We start from the raw sequence: 15,080 nt of genomic DNA on the forward strand, positions 1-15,080 counted from the left end.
GTATCTAGGTTGGTTCCATATTTTAAGTAGGGTAAATCATTCTGCAGTGAACGTGGTTGTGCTGGTAGCTTTAGTATGGTGTTGTTTGTGATCCTTTGGGTAAATGCCCAGAAGGGGGAGCTCTATGTTTAGCCTTTTGGGGAACTCCATCTTCCCTATGGTTAAGGCCCTGTGGTCACTGTATTTGATTTTTTACCCTGGGCATTGCATATATATTTGTCTGAATTAGGGAAGGGAAGGGGAAAATCAAAATGGTGAGACAAAGGGTAAAAGCAACAGCAATACTACAAGACAATATGTTGTAAACTACCTGTACAACTTGGAAGGGAGGGGGGACTGGGGAGGAAGGAAGACGGGAGGAGAAAAGAAGGAGGAGGTAACAAGTTTGACAAGAAATGTACTCACTACCTTACTATGTAACTGTAACCCCTTGACAATAAATTTTTTTTAAATGCCTATACACACAATTGTTATTATAAAGAGTTAGACACTAGTAGCCATTCTGTATCTAGCCTGAGATCATCATCTCTTTAGTTAGGCACTTGTATTTCCTCCACTTGAACAACTATCATTTGTCTATACATATATGCATTTTATATAACTAATATATATATTATATCCTAATATACTAGTTACACTAACATATTAGTTATATGTAACTAATATATCACTGAATCAACTATAATCAGATATAATCCATTTGAACAACTATTTGTCTATATTATATATATTAGTTTTATATATATAACTAATAGAATCACTAACTATATATATAAATAAAACTAATATAACAAATACATCTGGACAAATATTTTCTTAGTCTTTAGTGAAAAAAAAAGTATTGAAGAATCACCCTTCCCACAAAAGATCTGCTAAGTTTTTTAATATGTTAAGACTTCATTATACCTAAACCACTTATGTGAACTCAGAGAACCCATCTGTTTGCTAACCTCTTTCATCAGAAGCATCACTGAGTTTTCTACTTGCAAGCTGGCTAGAAGAATTCAACATGGTGACATAGCCACAGAAATGCTGCAAGTCCACTTTGTTCCTTAATACTTGCAATGCTTTGTGAACACCCATATTGACACGGGTAAATTCTAGGAACAAAGAGATGACAACATGCACATGAAGTCGTGTTGCAATATAAAAATCAATAAAAACTGAAATATATGTTATCAAGCAATTCTTGGAACTACTTTTATACTTTAGTCTATCAAGTTGATTCTAATGATGAAATACACAAGTGAAAAAGAAAGCTATTTACCTGTGACATATATACTGTCCTCAGAAGGCATCTGCTATATATAGCAAAACAAACAACCTGCTAAGTAAGCAAACTAAGCCAATCAGTGGCAAATTCCGTTTCTCTTCATGCATTTATTCTGTCTTGAATACAAAATCAGTGGCTTTTACCAGGAAATGTATTAAATACAAGTTGGAGTTTTCTTTTCCTATTTGATTCACTGTAATTACTGAATGGATGCTAACTATTTACTTGCAACTATATACTTAATAAAATTTAGAAATTAGCTAAAGGTTTCATAAGTATGCAAATATATAAAAGAAAGATCTGTCCACTCAAATCTGAAGACATTTTCTTTTATATAATTTACATAAACAATTTCCCCAGGCAACAGTCTTTACCAATAATTCTTGAGATTTTATAAAATTTAAGATCTTGTTGTCCATATCTGCATTATCAGGTAAATAATTATTTTTCCCTAGAACTTATGAAGTATTAGGTAAATAACAAAAAGACCACTACAGAAAAGTATTCTTCTCTTGGTAGGGGCTTTATGGGGAGAGAAGTCTTCCCTTTGGGTTTTTGTGCATATTTATTCGTAAGAGGCAGGAGAAAGCATCTTTTATTTTGAATGGACACTTGCCCCTATGTATCTCTTAAGTTCCATGTCCTCCAGTCAAACAACCACACATCAAAATGTCTGCACCTGCACTGGCATTTCTATAATTCTCCCTAAATAAGAGGGCAGAGCAACTACTTAGGATGAGTTTTACATTGTGTTCATGTTATATAATCTAGAGCTGACTAGAGGATGCACTTAGATTATGCACAAGGCCTGTACCTATACAAAGGACTTGAGCATCTGCAGACTTCAGCAATCTTTACAGGGAAGGGGAGTCTCTTCAACTCAATCTTGCTGAATAGCAAGGAATATCTGAATAGCTTCTTATTCAAGAGAGAAGTTATCTCCTATGATAGAAATCTGCTTTTACAGAAATTCTTTGGGCATAGTACATCTCACATCTGCTTCTAAAGGCTCTAAACAGAGCCTTCTTACTTTGCTGCTAACAAGTCCTCCATCCGGACAAATCCCCTCTATTAGCAAAAAATAAAACGAGACAGCAACAAAATTGTGGAAATGAAAAATAGATGCAAGTGTTCTTTGAACTAGTAAAGTATATAGGATCCATTTTTAAATTACCTAAAATTTCCAAAAACTTAAAATATAAAACAACCAGAGTTCAAGTGCAGTCTATACACATAGGTTATGTGGACATATAGACAAATTAAACTGTAAAACAAGATTGTAATCTGTTCCTTTGTTTTCCTTTGCGGTTTTTTGAGACAGGGTCAAATAATGTAGCCCAGGCATGCCTGAATTCACTAATCTCCTGCCTCCTGAACGCAGGAATTACACATGTACCACCACACCCAGAGAAAACTTTTGATTTGGATACTTTGAACTTTCCCTATAACTTGCCTTCTCTCTCAACCTCCAAATGAACAACAATAAAATTAAAAGGTTAATAACTACACCAAAAAATCTAGTCTTTCATATAGACAAATATCTACTTATTCTCTTCATCTTCAAAACAAACTACTATTCTTTCAAAGGTCCTAAGTGATACTGTCTACTAGTTCTTTAGTGAGAAAAGCATATTAAAAAAAAAAACAACAAAATAAAAAAGCCTACCTTCTAGCACTACTCTTTAATAGTAGAATGGTTAAAAATCTAGTACTTAGGACCTGGGTATAGCGGCATATGCCTGTAATTCCAGCTTCTTAGGAGGTGAAGGTAGGCGAACAGCAGTTGAAGGCCAAGCCCAGGCAAAAAAACATGACACTCTGACAAAACTCCAAAAAACAAAAATTGATGAAAGGTATGGCTAAAATGATACAGTAATGCCTAACAAGCATCAAGCCTAGAATTTAAGTTCCAGAACTGAGGGAAAAAAAATCTAGAATTAAAGATTTTAAGATTGTATTCCAATATGTTTTCTACCAAACTCTTGCCATGATTAATGATAGAGTAAAATGGATACAATTCAAAGAGTACCTCCTTGTAGCTCTGTGTCATCAAATGGAAATGGTATATGGACAGTTTCTCCTATCCCATGTAAACCATGTCCCTTAAACACAAAGAAACAGAAGTTGAAAGGTATACAAGAAACCTGTATTTCTAGTAACTGACATACAAACGATTAAGACTATGCAATGATGAGTAGATTCCATATTAATACTCCAGCAAAATGCTTTTGGCAATTTTTTATTTTTCTATAGCAAGCAACAACCTCGTATATTAGCCTATTGGGTAATGTTTCTCAAACTGAACATATGAAAAAAATAGAGAGGGGACTGGGAATATGGCCTAGTGGTAAAGTGCTTGCCTCATATACATGAAGCCCTGGGTTCAATTCCTCAGCACCACATATATAGAAAAAGCCAGAAGTGGCACTGTGGCTCAAGTAGTAGAGTATGAGCCTTGAGCAAAAAGAAGCCAGGGGCAGTGCTCAGGCCCTGAGTTCAAGCACCAGGACTGGCAAAAAACAAAACAAAACAAACAACTTGTGAGTGGGAACAGGAGGGAAAAACTGGGAGAGAGCAAGAGATGGGTGACATTGTCCAAAAAGAAATGTACTTGTTACCTGATTTATGTAACTGCAACACCTCTGTCCACATCTTTGTAATAACAATAAAAATAAATATATTTTTAAAAAAAGAAAAAATAGAGTTGATTAATTTATAGGTAAATCAATTAGGAATAAGCCAAGTGAAGACTGGATGACATTAAGTGCATGTGCACAAAGGACAGCTGAAGTTGAGAGCGAACAGAGGTCAAAGTATCTTCAGCTGCGTGCAGTGGCTCAGGAGATTGGGAGAAATGCAGTAAGGGGGTCATCATCATCAAAAAAAAGTTCACAAGAGCCCATCTCAAGTGCAAAAAGCTGGGTGTGATGGCATACACCTGGTATCCCAGCCAGGGTAGAAGGGTAAAATTTAGAGGAGGATCATGGTCCAGGCAGCCTGGGCAAAACGCCAGATAAAAAATCTCAAAAATAACCAACTCAGAAAGGGCTGGAGGCCTAACAAGAGCAAAGTCGCAAGTTCAAAACCCAGTATTTCGCTCCCCAAGAATTTCCTATATAGCATATTACGACCCAGAAATGCAAAACTCAAAGCACTTGCACTAAAATGCTATATATCCAAAGATACTTGCTATTACAGTACAACTTAATATAACTACAAACAACCAAAAGGCCCACCAACAGAGGACTGGGTAAATAAATTTGATACACATTTTCAGTGAATCTTTAAAAAAAAAAAGCCTCTGTGAATGAAAATGAAAAGTTCTCCAATGGACACATGGGAAAGCAAGAGGAATATCAGGGTGTAAATGCTTGTGTCTGCATATAGAAGGACACGTCAGACACTAACAAACGAGCCATCTGAAGAACAGTTGAGGACAGGAAAGACAGTATTAGAAGAATGACTTTCTCTATTCACCTTTTACAATGTTTTATTTTTGAATAGTGTGAACATATCATTAATTCAAATAGTAAATTTTACCCACCTCACTTCCACATTACCAATAATTTAGTTTTACCTATCACATTCAATAAAAATGAATTTAAAATCAATTAAAACAAATTTAAAGTTTATTTTAAATTTGTGCTTATTTTTAATTCCTAAGTTTGGTTTCAGGTACAGTTACATAAAAGTACTGAATTTTGATATTTACGTATTTAAGACCTTTATCATGGAAATTTTAAGTAAGCACTGAGGAACTATACATGTTCCCCTTCAAAGAGACCCAAATTCAAGAAATATTGAGGGGCTGGGAATATGGCCTAGTGGCAAGAGCAGAAGCCCTGGGTTTGATTCCCCAGCACCACATATATAGAAAACGGCCAGAAGTGGCGCTGTGGCTCAAGTGGCAGAGTGCTAGCCTTGAGCAAAAGGAAGCCAGGGACAGTGCTCAGGCCCTGAGTCCAAGGCCCAGGACTGGCCAAAAAAAGAAATGTTGACATTTAAATCACATTGTGAACCACACACATAATAATATTCAAATACATTTTGGAGCACTCTCATTCGTTCTGATAGATTTATGACTTACAGTTTTAGTCAAAATCATAACTGTAATATGTTTTAAACTCCAATAACATGCATTTTATATTATATCAAATATAATAAAGGAAGTGTTTGTTTAGCAAAAGCTGAATTCCCTAAGACTTTAAAACCAGATGCCATTTACTGATTTGTGTTTTCCTATTCATATATACAGTCCCCAAAAAACAGCAAAAACCTTACTTGCTAGATGCCTGAACACTTACTTCCTATATAGCAGGTGTTGTGATCACACCCCCATTTTGCAGGCGAGGAAAACTGAGGCTCAAAGAAGTGAATGACTAACCCAAGACACTGACAGAAAACCCAATCATTGATGCTCCCCCCATTCTACTACCACACAGCTACATCTGTGAGATCGCCAGTGTGCCCAAGCACTTTATGTCAATTATCTAGCTCAGTCATTCTTTTCAACAACCTTACAAAGATACAAAGATAGAAGGCTTAAGCATACATGGTATAAAGACATAAGATTCATAACATCTTTCAACACACGATACTGTTATTTTCTCTAGTTGACAATAATGACACTGAAGTCCATAAGATTATTTAACTTGTCCAAGACTACCAAGAAGGACAGTATTAAATGTGAATTTAGGCAGTCTAGCTCATCCAGTCACATTATCTCCCAAGTTTTCCCTGATTAATTTCCTCCTCTCAGGGATTCAACTATCAATGACATATTGAAGCTGATACTAAGTCATCTCTCCTATGAATTTCATAGTATTTTCTTCTTTTTTTTTGGCCAGTCCTGGGGCTTGGACTCAGGGCCTGAGCACTGTCCCTGGCTTCTTTTTTTTTTTTTTTTGCTCAAGGCTAGCACTCTGCCACTTGAGCCACAGCGCCACTTCTGGCTGTTTTCTAGATATGTGGTGCTGGAGAATCGAACCCAGGGCTTCATGTATACGAGGCAAGCTCTCTTGCCACTAGGCCATATTCCCAGCCCTCATAGTATTTTCAATTGGCTCTAGACTACCTGTCTCCCAGGCACATTATACTCAACAAGAGATGTCCAAAACTCATCATTTGCCCAATAAGCTGGCTCTTTATCAACACCCTTCCACTGTCAGAACCCAATGCCCAGGAACCATCCTTCCTTGTCTCACTAACGTCTTAAGACATCTGATCAGTTCAATTAATCATATGCTTCAGTAGCCTCTAAATCCATGTCTTCCTTTAATGTCTTACTAATCTCTGAACTGACCTATCCCAGGTGCCTCATCTAAAACTGTGAAACACCATTTCTATTTAGTCCTCTGGCTTCAGTATCTTCCCCTTGACCTGTCCATTCTCAGTGTAGTTCCTGGGCTGATGTGACCATGTTAATCCCCTGCTTATGATCTGTAAGTGTTACCCCCAATCTATAGGTTAATTTCTAAGCTCTATAGAAAGACTTCACCAGATCCACCTCTGACCAGAATCCCAAAGCACTCTCTAAAAGTCACCAAAAACAAAAAGAAAAACTTCTGCATATGCTGTATCACTTTGTCTTTCTGCTTAGTTTACTTCATGATACTAATTGAGGAACTACTATAAGCCAAGCCCTGTGCTAAAGGAATAGCAGTGAAGACAAGGAAAACAAAACCCCTACCCAGAGATTTATCCATGCTGACACTGTAACTAATTCTATTCATAACAAAGCAAAAATGGAAAGTCCTGATTGTGCAACTTCTCCCTGGCCTGAAATTCCTTGAAGATAGAGATCATGCTTTACTTGCATAATCCTATTAATAACCACAAACATAGAATAATCAATTGATAGTTACCATCTAGTGAAATATTTGCCAAGAACCTGTATCAGAAAACGCCCTACACATTTCGCAGTGTACATTCTGATTTCTTTCTCTCAAGAGGTAGAGTTAGGGGCTGGGGATATAGCCTAGTGGCAAGAGTGCCTGCCTCGGATACACGAGGCCCTAGGTTCAATTCCCCAGCACCACATATACAGAAAACGGCCAGAAGCGGCGCTGTGGCTCAAGTGGCAGAGTGCTCTAGCCTTGAGCGGGAAGAAGCCAGGGACAGTGCTCAGGTCCTGAGTCCAAGGCCCAGGACTGGCCAAAAAAAAAAAGAGGTAGAGTTACTATATAGGAGAAACGAAAGTATATGGACTATCACCCAAATACAATCCAAAAAGCACATGAAAAGATATTCAACATTACTAGGCATCTGGAAAATTCAAATAAAAAGTATAATGAAACACTACTTCACACTTACCAGGGCAGCTAAACCTCAAGCTAGGACCAAGTGCTGACAAGAATGTAAAACAGAGTAGCTACTCTGGAAAAGTCTGGCAATTCCTTAAATGATTAAACATTGAGCTGCTTTCCCAACAATTCTATTCCCAGGTATATACACATACACCCACGAGGAATGAAAACAAATATCCCCACAAAAGTACACACAATTGTGTACAACAGCATTGTTCAAAAAGTGGAAACAAAATGCTTATCATTGACTAAAGAGTACAAAAATGTGTACATCTGTACCATGAAATGTTATCTGACCAAAAACTTGTAGTGCTGATATATGCTATAAGATAAACTTTTTATGTAAATGCTACATGAAACAAGCCAGTAACAAAAACAACCCCATTTATGCTGTGTATATGAAATATGCAGAGTAAATCATTAAAGACAATAGGTGGTTTAGAGTTAGGGAAAAGAAGGGATAGGAGGGGGAAAAAAATCAGGTTAGTAATAACTAAATGTTACAGCACTCACTTCTAAGATGATAAGAATGTCCTAGAGTATATTGACAGGTTAAATCTGCAGAAATACTAAAAAAAAAACAACACACGACTGAATTGTACAATTTAAAATGTCAAAACACTAATTAAAAATAAATAAGTAAATACTAGTCACAGCTAAAGTTGAGGCTGCAATTCAAACCTGGGTCCATGGTCAATGTCCATGTGCTCTCCTACTCACACACAACCATGGGGCAGGACTAAACCCCATCTCCTATTGCTGGCATTTCAACTTCATAAATGATATCTGACTGCAACTCAGTAGAAAGCTCAACAAATTATGATCTTAATAATAAAAATCTAAAACCTGATGGCTTCAAATGAAGTAAACATACCTGAATTAATACCGCAGAATGTGTTAAAGCATCATTCAACATTGTGAGCACATTCGATGTAGGAACTACCCCAGGATCATGACCCCAAGATGTTATGAGTAATCGATCATAACCCTATTAGAAAGAGAGAAAATCACATATTAACAGTGCTGAGAAGGAAAAACAAAAGATTAAGAAAGTTATCTATAACACTCCTTCCAGTGTCTATCGTCCTCAAAAGTGAGACAGAGAAAGAGACAGAGAGAGCACTCACGCACCTACCTGGAATATACCTGGCAGTTTTCGAAGTCTTGTCCCTTTGGACAGTAAGAGAGATGGCGGTCCTTGTCCAGTAATGTGGTAAATATACAGTTTAAACCAGACAGAACTGACTTCTGGAATAGCTGGTCCAATATGCTATAATCAGCAAAAAATAGGTAAAATAAAGTTGTAATACCTAAAGAAGCAAAATCGCACAAGTAACCAGTCTGATAGTCTTCAATGTAACCACAAAGAAATGCTATGTGTTCTACTAACACAGTTTCAACTTCACCCTGGGACTAAGAAGGCACATCATTGCCTAGGTTGAGTATGAACACCTTCTACTCAGCTCTATCATCTTAAGAAGGCAGTTGTTTACATTTTCTGTGCCTCATTCTGCTCAATCTATTAAAAAAAATCCATAAAGTTTCTATTTCATGAAATTGTTCAAAAATGCTTAATATAATACATGGAACAAAACAAACTCTATATTAGGGCATTAGTCATTACCATCATTAAACTCACATAATTTTTTAAAGCACTCATTTTTATCAACTAGCTCATGGATTTCTACTATGCCAACAGGTTGTGTTAAAGAATATATGAGAGGTGGGTTGAATGAAAATTCAGGTCCATTGCTGTTGAATACAGGCCAAAATTAAGTGTGGGAGGAGTGCTCAGAGAGACAACTAGAACAACATGAACAAAACAAAAAAAACTTCATATAAGAATCCCTTCCTAGAGCAACAGAGACAATGATGAGAATACATTATACATGTGTGGAAGGACAACAGTAAAATCCTCCCCCTATTAATTAACGTAAGCTACTTTTTAAAAAAGAAATCCTTTCTTGGCACTAGGAATGTGGCTGAGTGGTAGAGTGCTTGTCTAGCATGCATGAAGCCCTGGATTTGATTCCTCAGTACCACATAAACAGGAAAAGCCAGAAGTAGCTCAAGTGGTAGAGAGCTAGTCTTGAGCAAAAGTAGCGCATGGATAGTATCCAGGCCCTGAGTTCAAGCCCCAGGACTGGCATGAAAAAAAAAATCCTTTCCTTCTTTTCTTCTATATCATTAAAGCCTGTCCATCTAGAAGACCAGACAAAATGGATCACAGTGGAGCAATGATATAATCTCTCTGAGCATACAAGCTATACTTCACTTCCTAAGTCTACAAATAAATGGAACTGACTTATTTCTAAAAAGCAAAATGCCGGAAGTAATTTTCACATATAAATCTTATAGTTATCTAGAGTTCAAGCTTTCAAATACTATCTTTTCTTTTAAGCTAATTTGGCACCTCAGTCCCATTTCTAAAGCATTTTATTTCCCCAATTAAATTTATCTTTTCCTTCAAAACAGTATCAGCTTCCTCCTTGGAGCAGCCCAAAATACTCACTTGAAAATATTTTGTACATAAATCAAATTGTGTGTAATATAAGCCACCAGATGATATTTAAATTAAAGGTAATAATTATACTTCACAGACTAAATATAACATCTTACAACACTGAGACATAGAAATTTGCTTTTGGAATTGGTGCTTTGAACCTTTGGCATGGGTAAATTGAAACTGAAGAAAACAAAGCTGTTGATTTTCTTATTGAGATGACGGCATTGCCAAGTGGCTCATCCTGCTGGGTTACCTGGGGCGTGCAGCTGCTGACAGGCCGGATTTCGTTGGTGAGAGGAGCCATGGACACCAGCAGCATGTAGTTTTTGTTCAAAACTCTGCTGCAAGTTGCGGGGTCCAAACCAAGAAGGCTTTCACAGCGTAAGAGGTCCAAAGGAAAGCCTGAGTGATGATTAAGAACACAGAATAAATAAAACGCTGACTGCATAGAACAAAGTGTTGAAAGATGAACTTCTGACTACTGCTTGGGACTTGAAATATTTTCCTTTTTTTTTTTTTTTAAAGGAGATCACCAAGACACCTAAAGATAAAGTTAAATCTTTCATTCTCTGGTCTAGAAACAAAGCTGCTTCTTCATATTAGCTTCCTTCAAGACATGCATGCTGTACCACACTTTCATTCTCTATCCCCAGCCCCTCGTGCACTGCCACAGCTGAGTGCCGGGGTAGAAGTAGTACCCTCCTCCCCCATCTTCCAACCCACAAAGAGAACCATAGAATGCCTCTGATTCTAGTGCATGGGCAAGCATTCCTCATTTAGAAATTTGTGCCCTACACTGCTAGGCCATAAAACATAAGCTGAGCACTCCATTTATTCATCCCTGTCCTCAATCCTCTGGGAAAACACCAAGTCTGATTGCTCTCTAAAGGACTGAAACAAGTTTAGGTCAACTGGCCAGGGAGGCCATCTTTGCTTTCAAGTAAGAATGTATGTATTTAAAACTATATGGTCCACTGAATGGGCTAAGAAGCACTGAGCATTAAGCAGCACTAGGGTCCTGGTTTCTTGTACCATTTCCCAGAAAAAGCAAGCAGATGCCTACAAGAAATGGATGAATAAGCACAGGGTAAAAATCAGATCTTAGGGCTGGGAATATGGCCTAGTAGTAAAGTGCTCGCCTTGTATACATGAAGCCCTGGGATTCCTCAGCACCACATACATATATAGAAAAAGCCAGAAATGGTACTGTGGCTCAAGTGGTAGAGTGCGAGCCTTCAGCAAAAAGAAGCCAGGGACGAGTGTTCAGGCCCTGAGTCCAAGCCCCAGGACTAGCAAAAAATAAAAATCAGATCTTATTTTGACAGTAAATAACTACTTTAAAAAAAAAAAGTGCTATCACAGGAAACCAGAATAGTAAGCAGTTTGAACACAAATCTGAAAACAATAGGAATACTTAAAATAATTAAGAAATTGAGGGAAGGGGTGACACTGACACTATTCAAAAAGAAATGCACTCATTACCTGACTACCCCTCTGCTTGAAAAAATGAAAATCTTAAGTAACTATAGGTTTGGCCTAAGGGAAAATTAATCAAAATTTAACTCTGGAGCTCTAGCAACTATTCTTAGCAATTAAAGCTCCAACTGGTTCCAGCAACAGCCAACATTAAACATACCTTAAAGGTGAGAGTCACACTATTTTTACACAAAATAAGCTTAGAGTTACCATTTAACTTTGACGGTACACAAAACAGGTACAGGTGTCTAGGCAACAAATTATTTATGAGTAAATCAATAACAAGCTTAGTGTTCAAGATAAAGAAAATCAGAGGAATGGAAAAAACCCAGGGACAAGGTTTCCACTCCACTAATCTTAAGAGTTTTGATGACTATATAAATGGACAGGAGATTTAACCAAGATAAACTTCAATTTCCTCAGCTATAAACAGTTACACATGGCTGGTCATTAATGCTAACAATCTCAGATCCTATGACAGGATAGGAAAGAACACTGTGTTGTAAGATATCTGTAACAAAACTATTTCATATATATATAGGGGGGGGGGGGGAGTCAGTCCTGGGGCTTAAACTCAGGGCCTAGGCATTGTCCCTGAGCTCTTTTGTTCAAGGCTTGCACTCTACCACTTTGAGCCACAACTCCGCTCCCAGTTTTCTAGCAGTTAATTAGAGATAAGAGTCTCAGGAACTTTCCTGCCCAGGCAGGCTTTGAACCATGATTCTCCTATCTCAGCCTCCTGAGTAGCTAGTGTTATAAGTGTGAGCCACCAGTGCCAGGCTATTCCCATGTTCTCCATAAATCACTAAAAACTCTCAGAAATTACAGTAACTTTATATCCAAAGACATCTTATCTTCAAGACTATGTCAAACACAGTTTAATCACATGATCTAGTACTTGGCAGCATAAAAAGGTTACTCATCAACAAATCCTTATCACTAAATACTTTTGACTGCAGGCATTTGGTGATTTACTTAAGTATTCTGCTTTTAACTATTTAATTACTTATGTTCATAAGTAGTTTTACCTATGTTCATTGGGCACCTGGCTAAATTAAATTGCAAGCGGAACCAATACTAAGAGAAATGAAATGAAAATGGGCATGATTAAGAAACTGGCAGTTCTTGACCAAATAACAGAATTTTCAGGCAAATGAATAACTAAAATTAAATGTTATCATGATCCTGAGATGCAGATCCTGTGAACACCCAAGAACTAAAACCAAACACTCTTTCCTTAATGCACTGCCTAGCTGAACACAGGAGTCATCTTTTTATACGTGTGTGTGTGTGTGTGTGTGTGTGTGTGTGTGTGTGTGTGTCCTTCCATATCAGATATCTACTGAACCAGAATCTTTGGGTACAGTTCGGCTTAAGTTTGGGATCTGCATCTATCACAAAACTGGGTCCGCATTAGCATAATGACCACATCAACACATTAAAACTGCTACTTCTTTCTTTTACTCCTTAAAAAGAGATTATCTATTCCTCTCACCTTTTTAAGTAAAATACTTTAGTGAATAGGAAGTCCTTGTTTATTAATTTCATAAAATGGGATCTATTGTACTTAATTTTATGTTTCCAACATTAACTACATTTCAGTACTTTTAACTCCTCACACCTCATGCCTATTCCAGATTCCATCCAGCTTTTAAATACATACTGCAACCCTTTCAGAAGGTACCAGCCATACTGAAATACAATAAATGTCAGTGGCACATGAGAAGAGAGAAGAAAAAGTAAAGAAACCACTGACAAGGAAATTCACAAAATCTCAAGTTATAAATCCAATATTCTGTCTATACAAACTGCATTAAGTGTTATGTAACCATGATCTATTTAATGTCAACAAATTATATAAGTTCATGTCTTCCAATTTCAGTACGTTTATCATACCATAGTTGGGTTGGTCTGGCTGAGTAGTTTGCGCAACTAGATCTTTATTATGACGAAGAAACAGGATTGTGTTTCTCAGAGTAAGGGCATGATCGAAGTATCTCTGTGCCTCTCCTTCACCAGTGCTCTGAACCTAAACCGAGAGAAAATATATTTTGCAACAAATACCACTCTCATGCCATTTACTATAGTAAATAGTAGTTTGACAGTATCAGACATTATGAAAAAACAATAAATCAAAATTTTGCAAGGCAATACTTGAAACAAATAATCTGAGTCTTGCTATTACATCCATGAAATAACTGCAACTAAATAAATGTAGTAACTAAATAAATTACTAAATTATATGATTCAAACAGATTGCTTTAAATTGCTTTTCATTATGAAAAGTGCCCTAATCCATAGATATCAACTAAAACTCCAACTCTCATTATTTTGTTCTCAGTTTAGTGTCATCTTTCACAGGTACATTGAAGTATATGATTGAACAGAGCTGCTCACTAATGTTGACCAAGCAGTTCATTCTTAATTCCTTCAACAAGGGTTTACTGAGTGCCTCCTGTGTACTACGACCTCTCCAGGAGATAGGAAAGAAAGTAACAGGGTAAATGGACAAAACTCCTGACTTCACAGGTCTTAGATTTAATCCATGTTCTCTGAACACAAGTCAGTGAATTTTTTCATATATAAAAACATATACATCCCAGAAACAACATACACACACGTACACAAAATAGAAATACAAGCCTATGGAAGGAAATACTTAAATCAAATTTACATTAAATTAACAAATGTAAACAATTCGTTTAATTAAGATGAAGCTACTTTAAAAAGAGCTAAAATGTCATGTTTAGAACTAGACTAAAAGGCATTCCCAAGAATGTCTATGTACTAAAACAAATAGAAATATATGAAAGAGTCTATATGATCTTAGAATCACTATGATAAAAGACTAATGTAAGAAAAATAAATATCAGGAAATCAGAAATAGCGAATTCAATACATTTAAGAAACAATGCTGACAAGGTGAGAAATAAAGTATGGAAGGAATAACTGAAGTATAGAGAGAAAAGTTTAAGAGACCCATTAATAAAAAGGATTATCTGATATATTTCCTATGGAGAAAAGGCAATGAAAATGTTATAGGTCTCTTTTTATAAAATCTTAAGGAACTACAGAATCATCATATGAATTCTTTCAAGTAGCATATTTAATACACACAGGTCATCACTAAAGCACAATAGGTATCAAAATTTTTAGTCAAGGAACTGATTAGGCACATAAACTTCACATATAAAGAACAAAGGACAGAATAAAAAACATCAATTTAAGGGCATCAAGATTTAGAGTTAAGGACTAGGAATATGGCCTAGTGGCAAGAGTGCTTGCCTCGTATATATGAAGCCCTGGGTTCGATTCCCCAGCACCACATATACAGAAAATGACCAGAAGTGGTGCTGTGGCTCAAGTGGCAGAGTGCTAGCCTTGAGCAATAAGTAGCCAGGGTCCAAGGCCCAGGACTGGCAAAAAAAAAAAAGATTTAGAGTTAAGGAAAACTAGGGCTATACTCACAAAGAAAAAGGTAGTGAGAAAATATGGCTGAAGTCTTTAAGATGCTAAAAGG

The 15,080-nt window shown here is 36.8% G+C and overlaps 1 protein-coding gene across 2 annotated transcripts in view; it reads right to left on the bottom strand.

The window, feature by feature from the left end:
• Fam91a1 (family with sequence similarity 91 member A1) overlaps positions 1 to 15,080 on the bottom strand; it is a 44,530-nt gene that overhangs the window by 7,453 nt on the left and 21,997 nt on the right. For both annotated transcript variants that reach the window (XM_048358432.1, XM_048358433.1), the window contains exons 15-20: positions 13,457 to 13,589; positions 10,338 to 10,486; positions 8,714 to 8,848; positions 8,453 to 8,566; positions 3,303 to 3,375; positions 951 to 1,100 (exon numbers count right to left, since the gene is read on the bottom strand). In XM_048358432.1, coding sequence (XP_048214389.1) covers positions 951 to 1,100; positions 3,303 to 3,375; positions 8,453 to 8,566; positions 8,714 to 8,848; positions 10,338 to 10,486; positions 13,457 to 13,589 — 754 coding nt within the window. The remainder of the gene's footprint in view (positions 1 to 950; positions 1,101 to 3,302; positions 3,376 to 8,452; positions 8,567 to 8,713; positions 8,849 to 10,337; positions 10,487 to 13,456; positions 13,590 to 15,080) is intronic.

The sequence above is a fragment of the Perognathus longimembris genome, chromosome 12 (assembly GCF_023159225.1).
Source record: "Perognathus longimembris pacificus isolate PPM17 chromosome 12, ASM2315922v1, whole genome shotgun sequence".
In the NCBI taxonomy this organism is placed as follows: domain Eukaryota; kingdom Metazoa; phylum Chordata; class Mammalia; order Rodentia; family Heteromyidae; genus Perognathus; species Perognathus longimembris.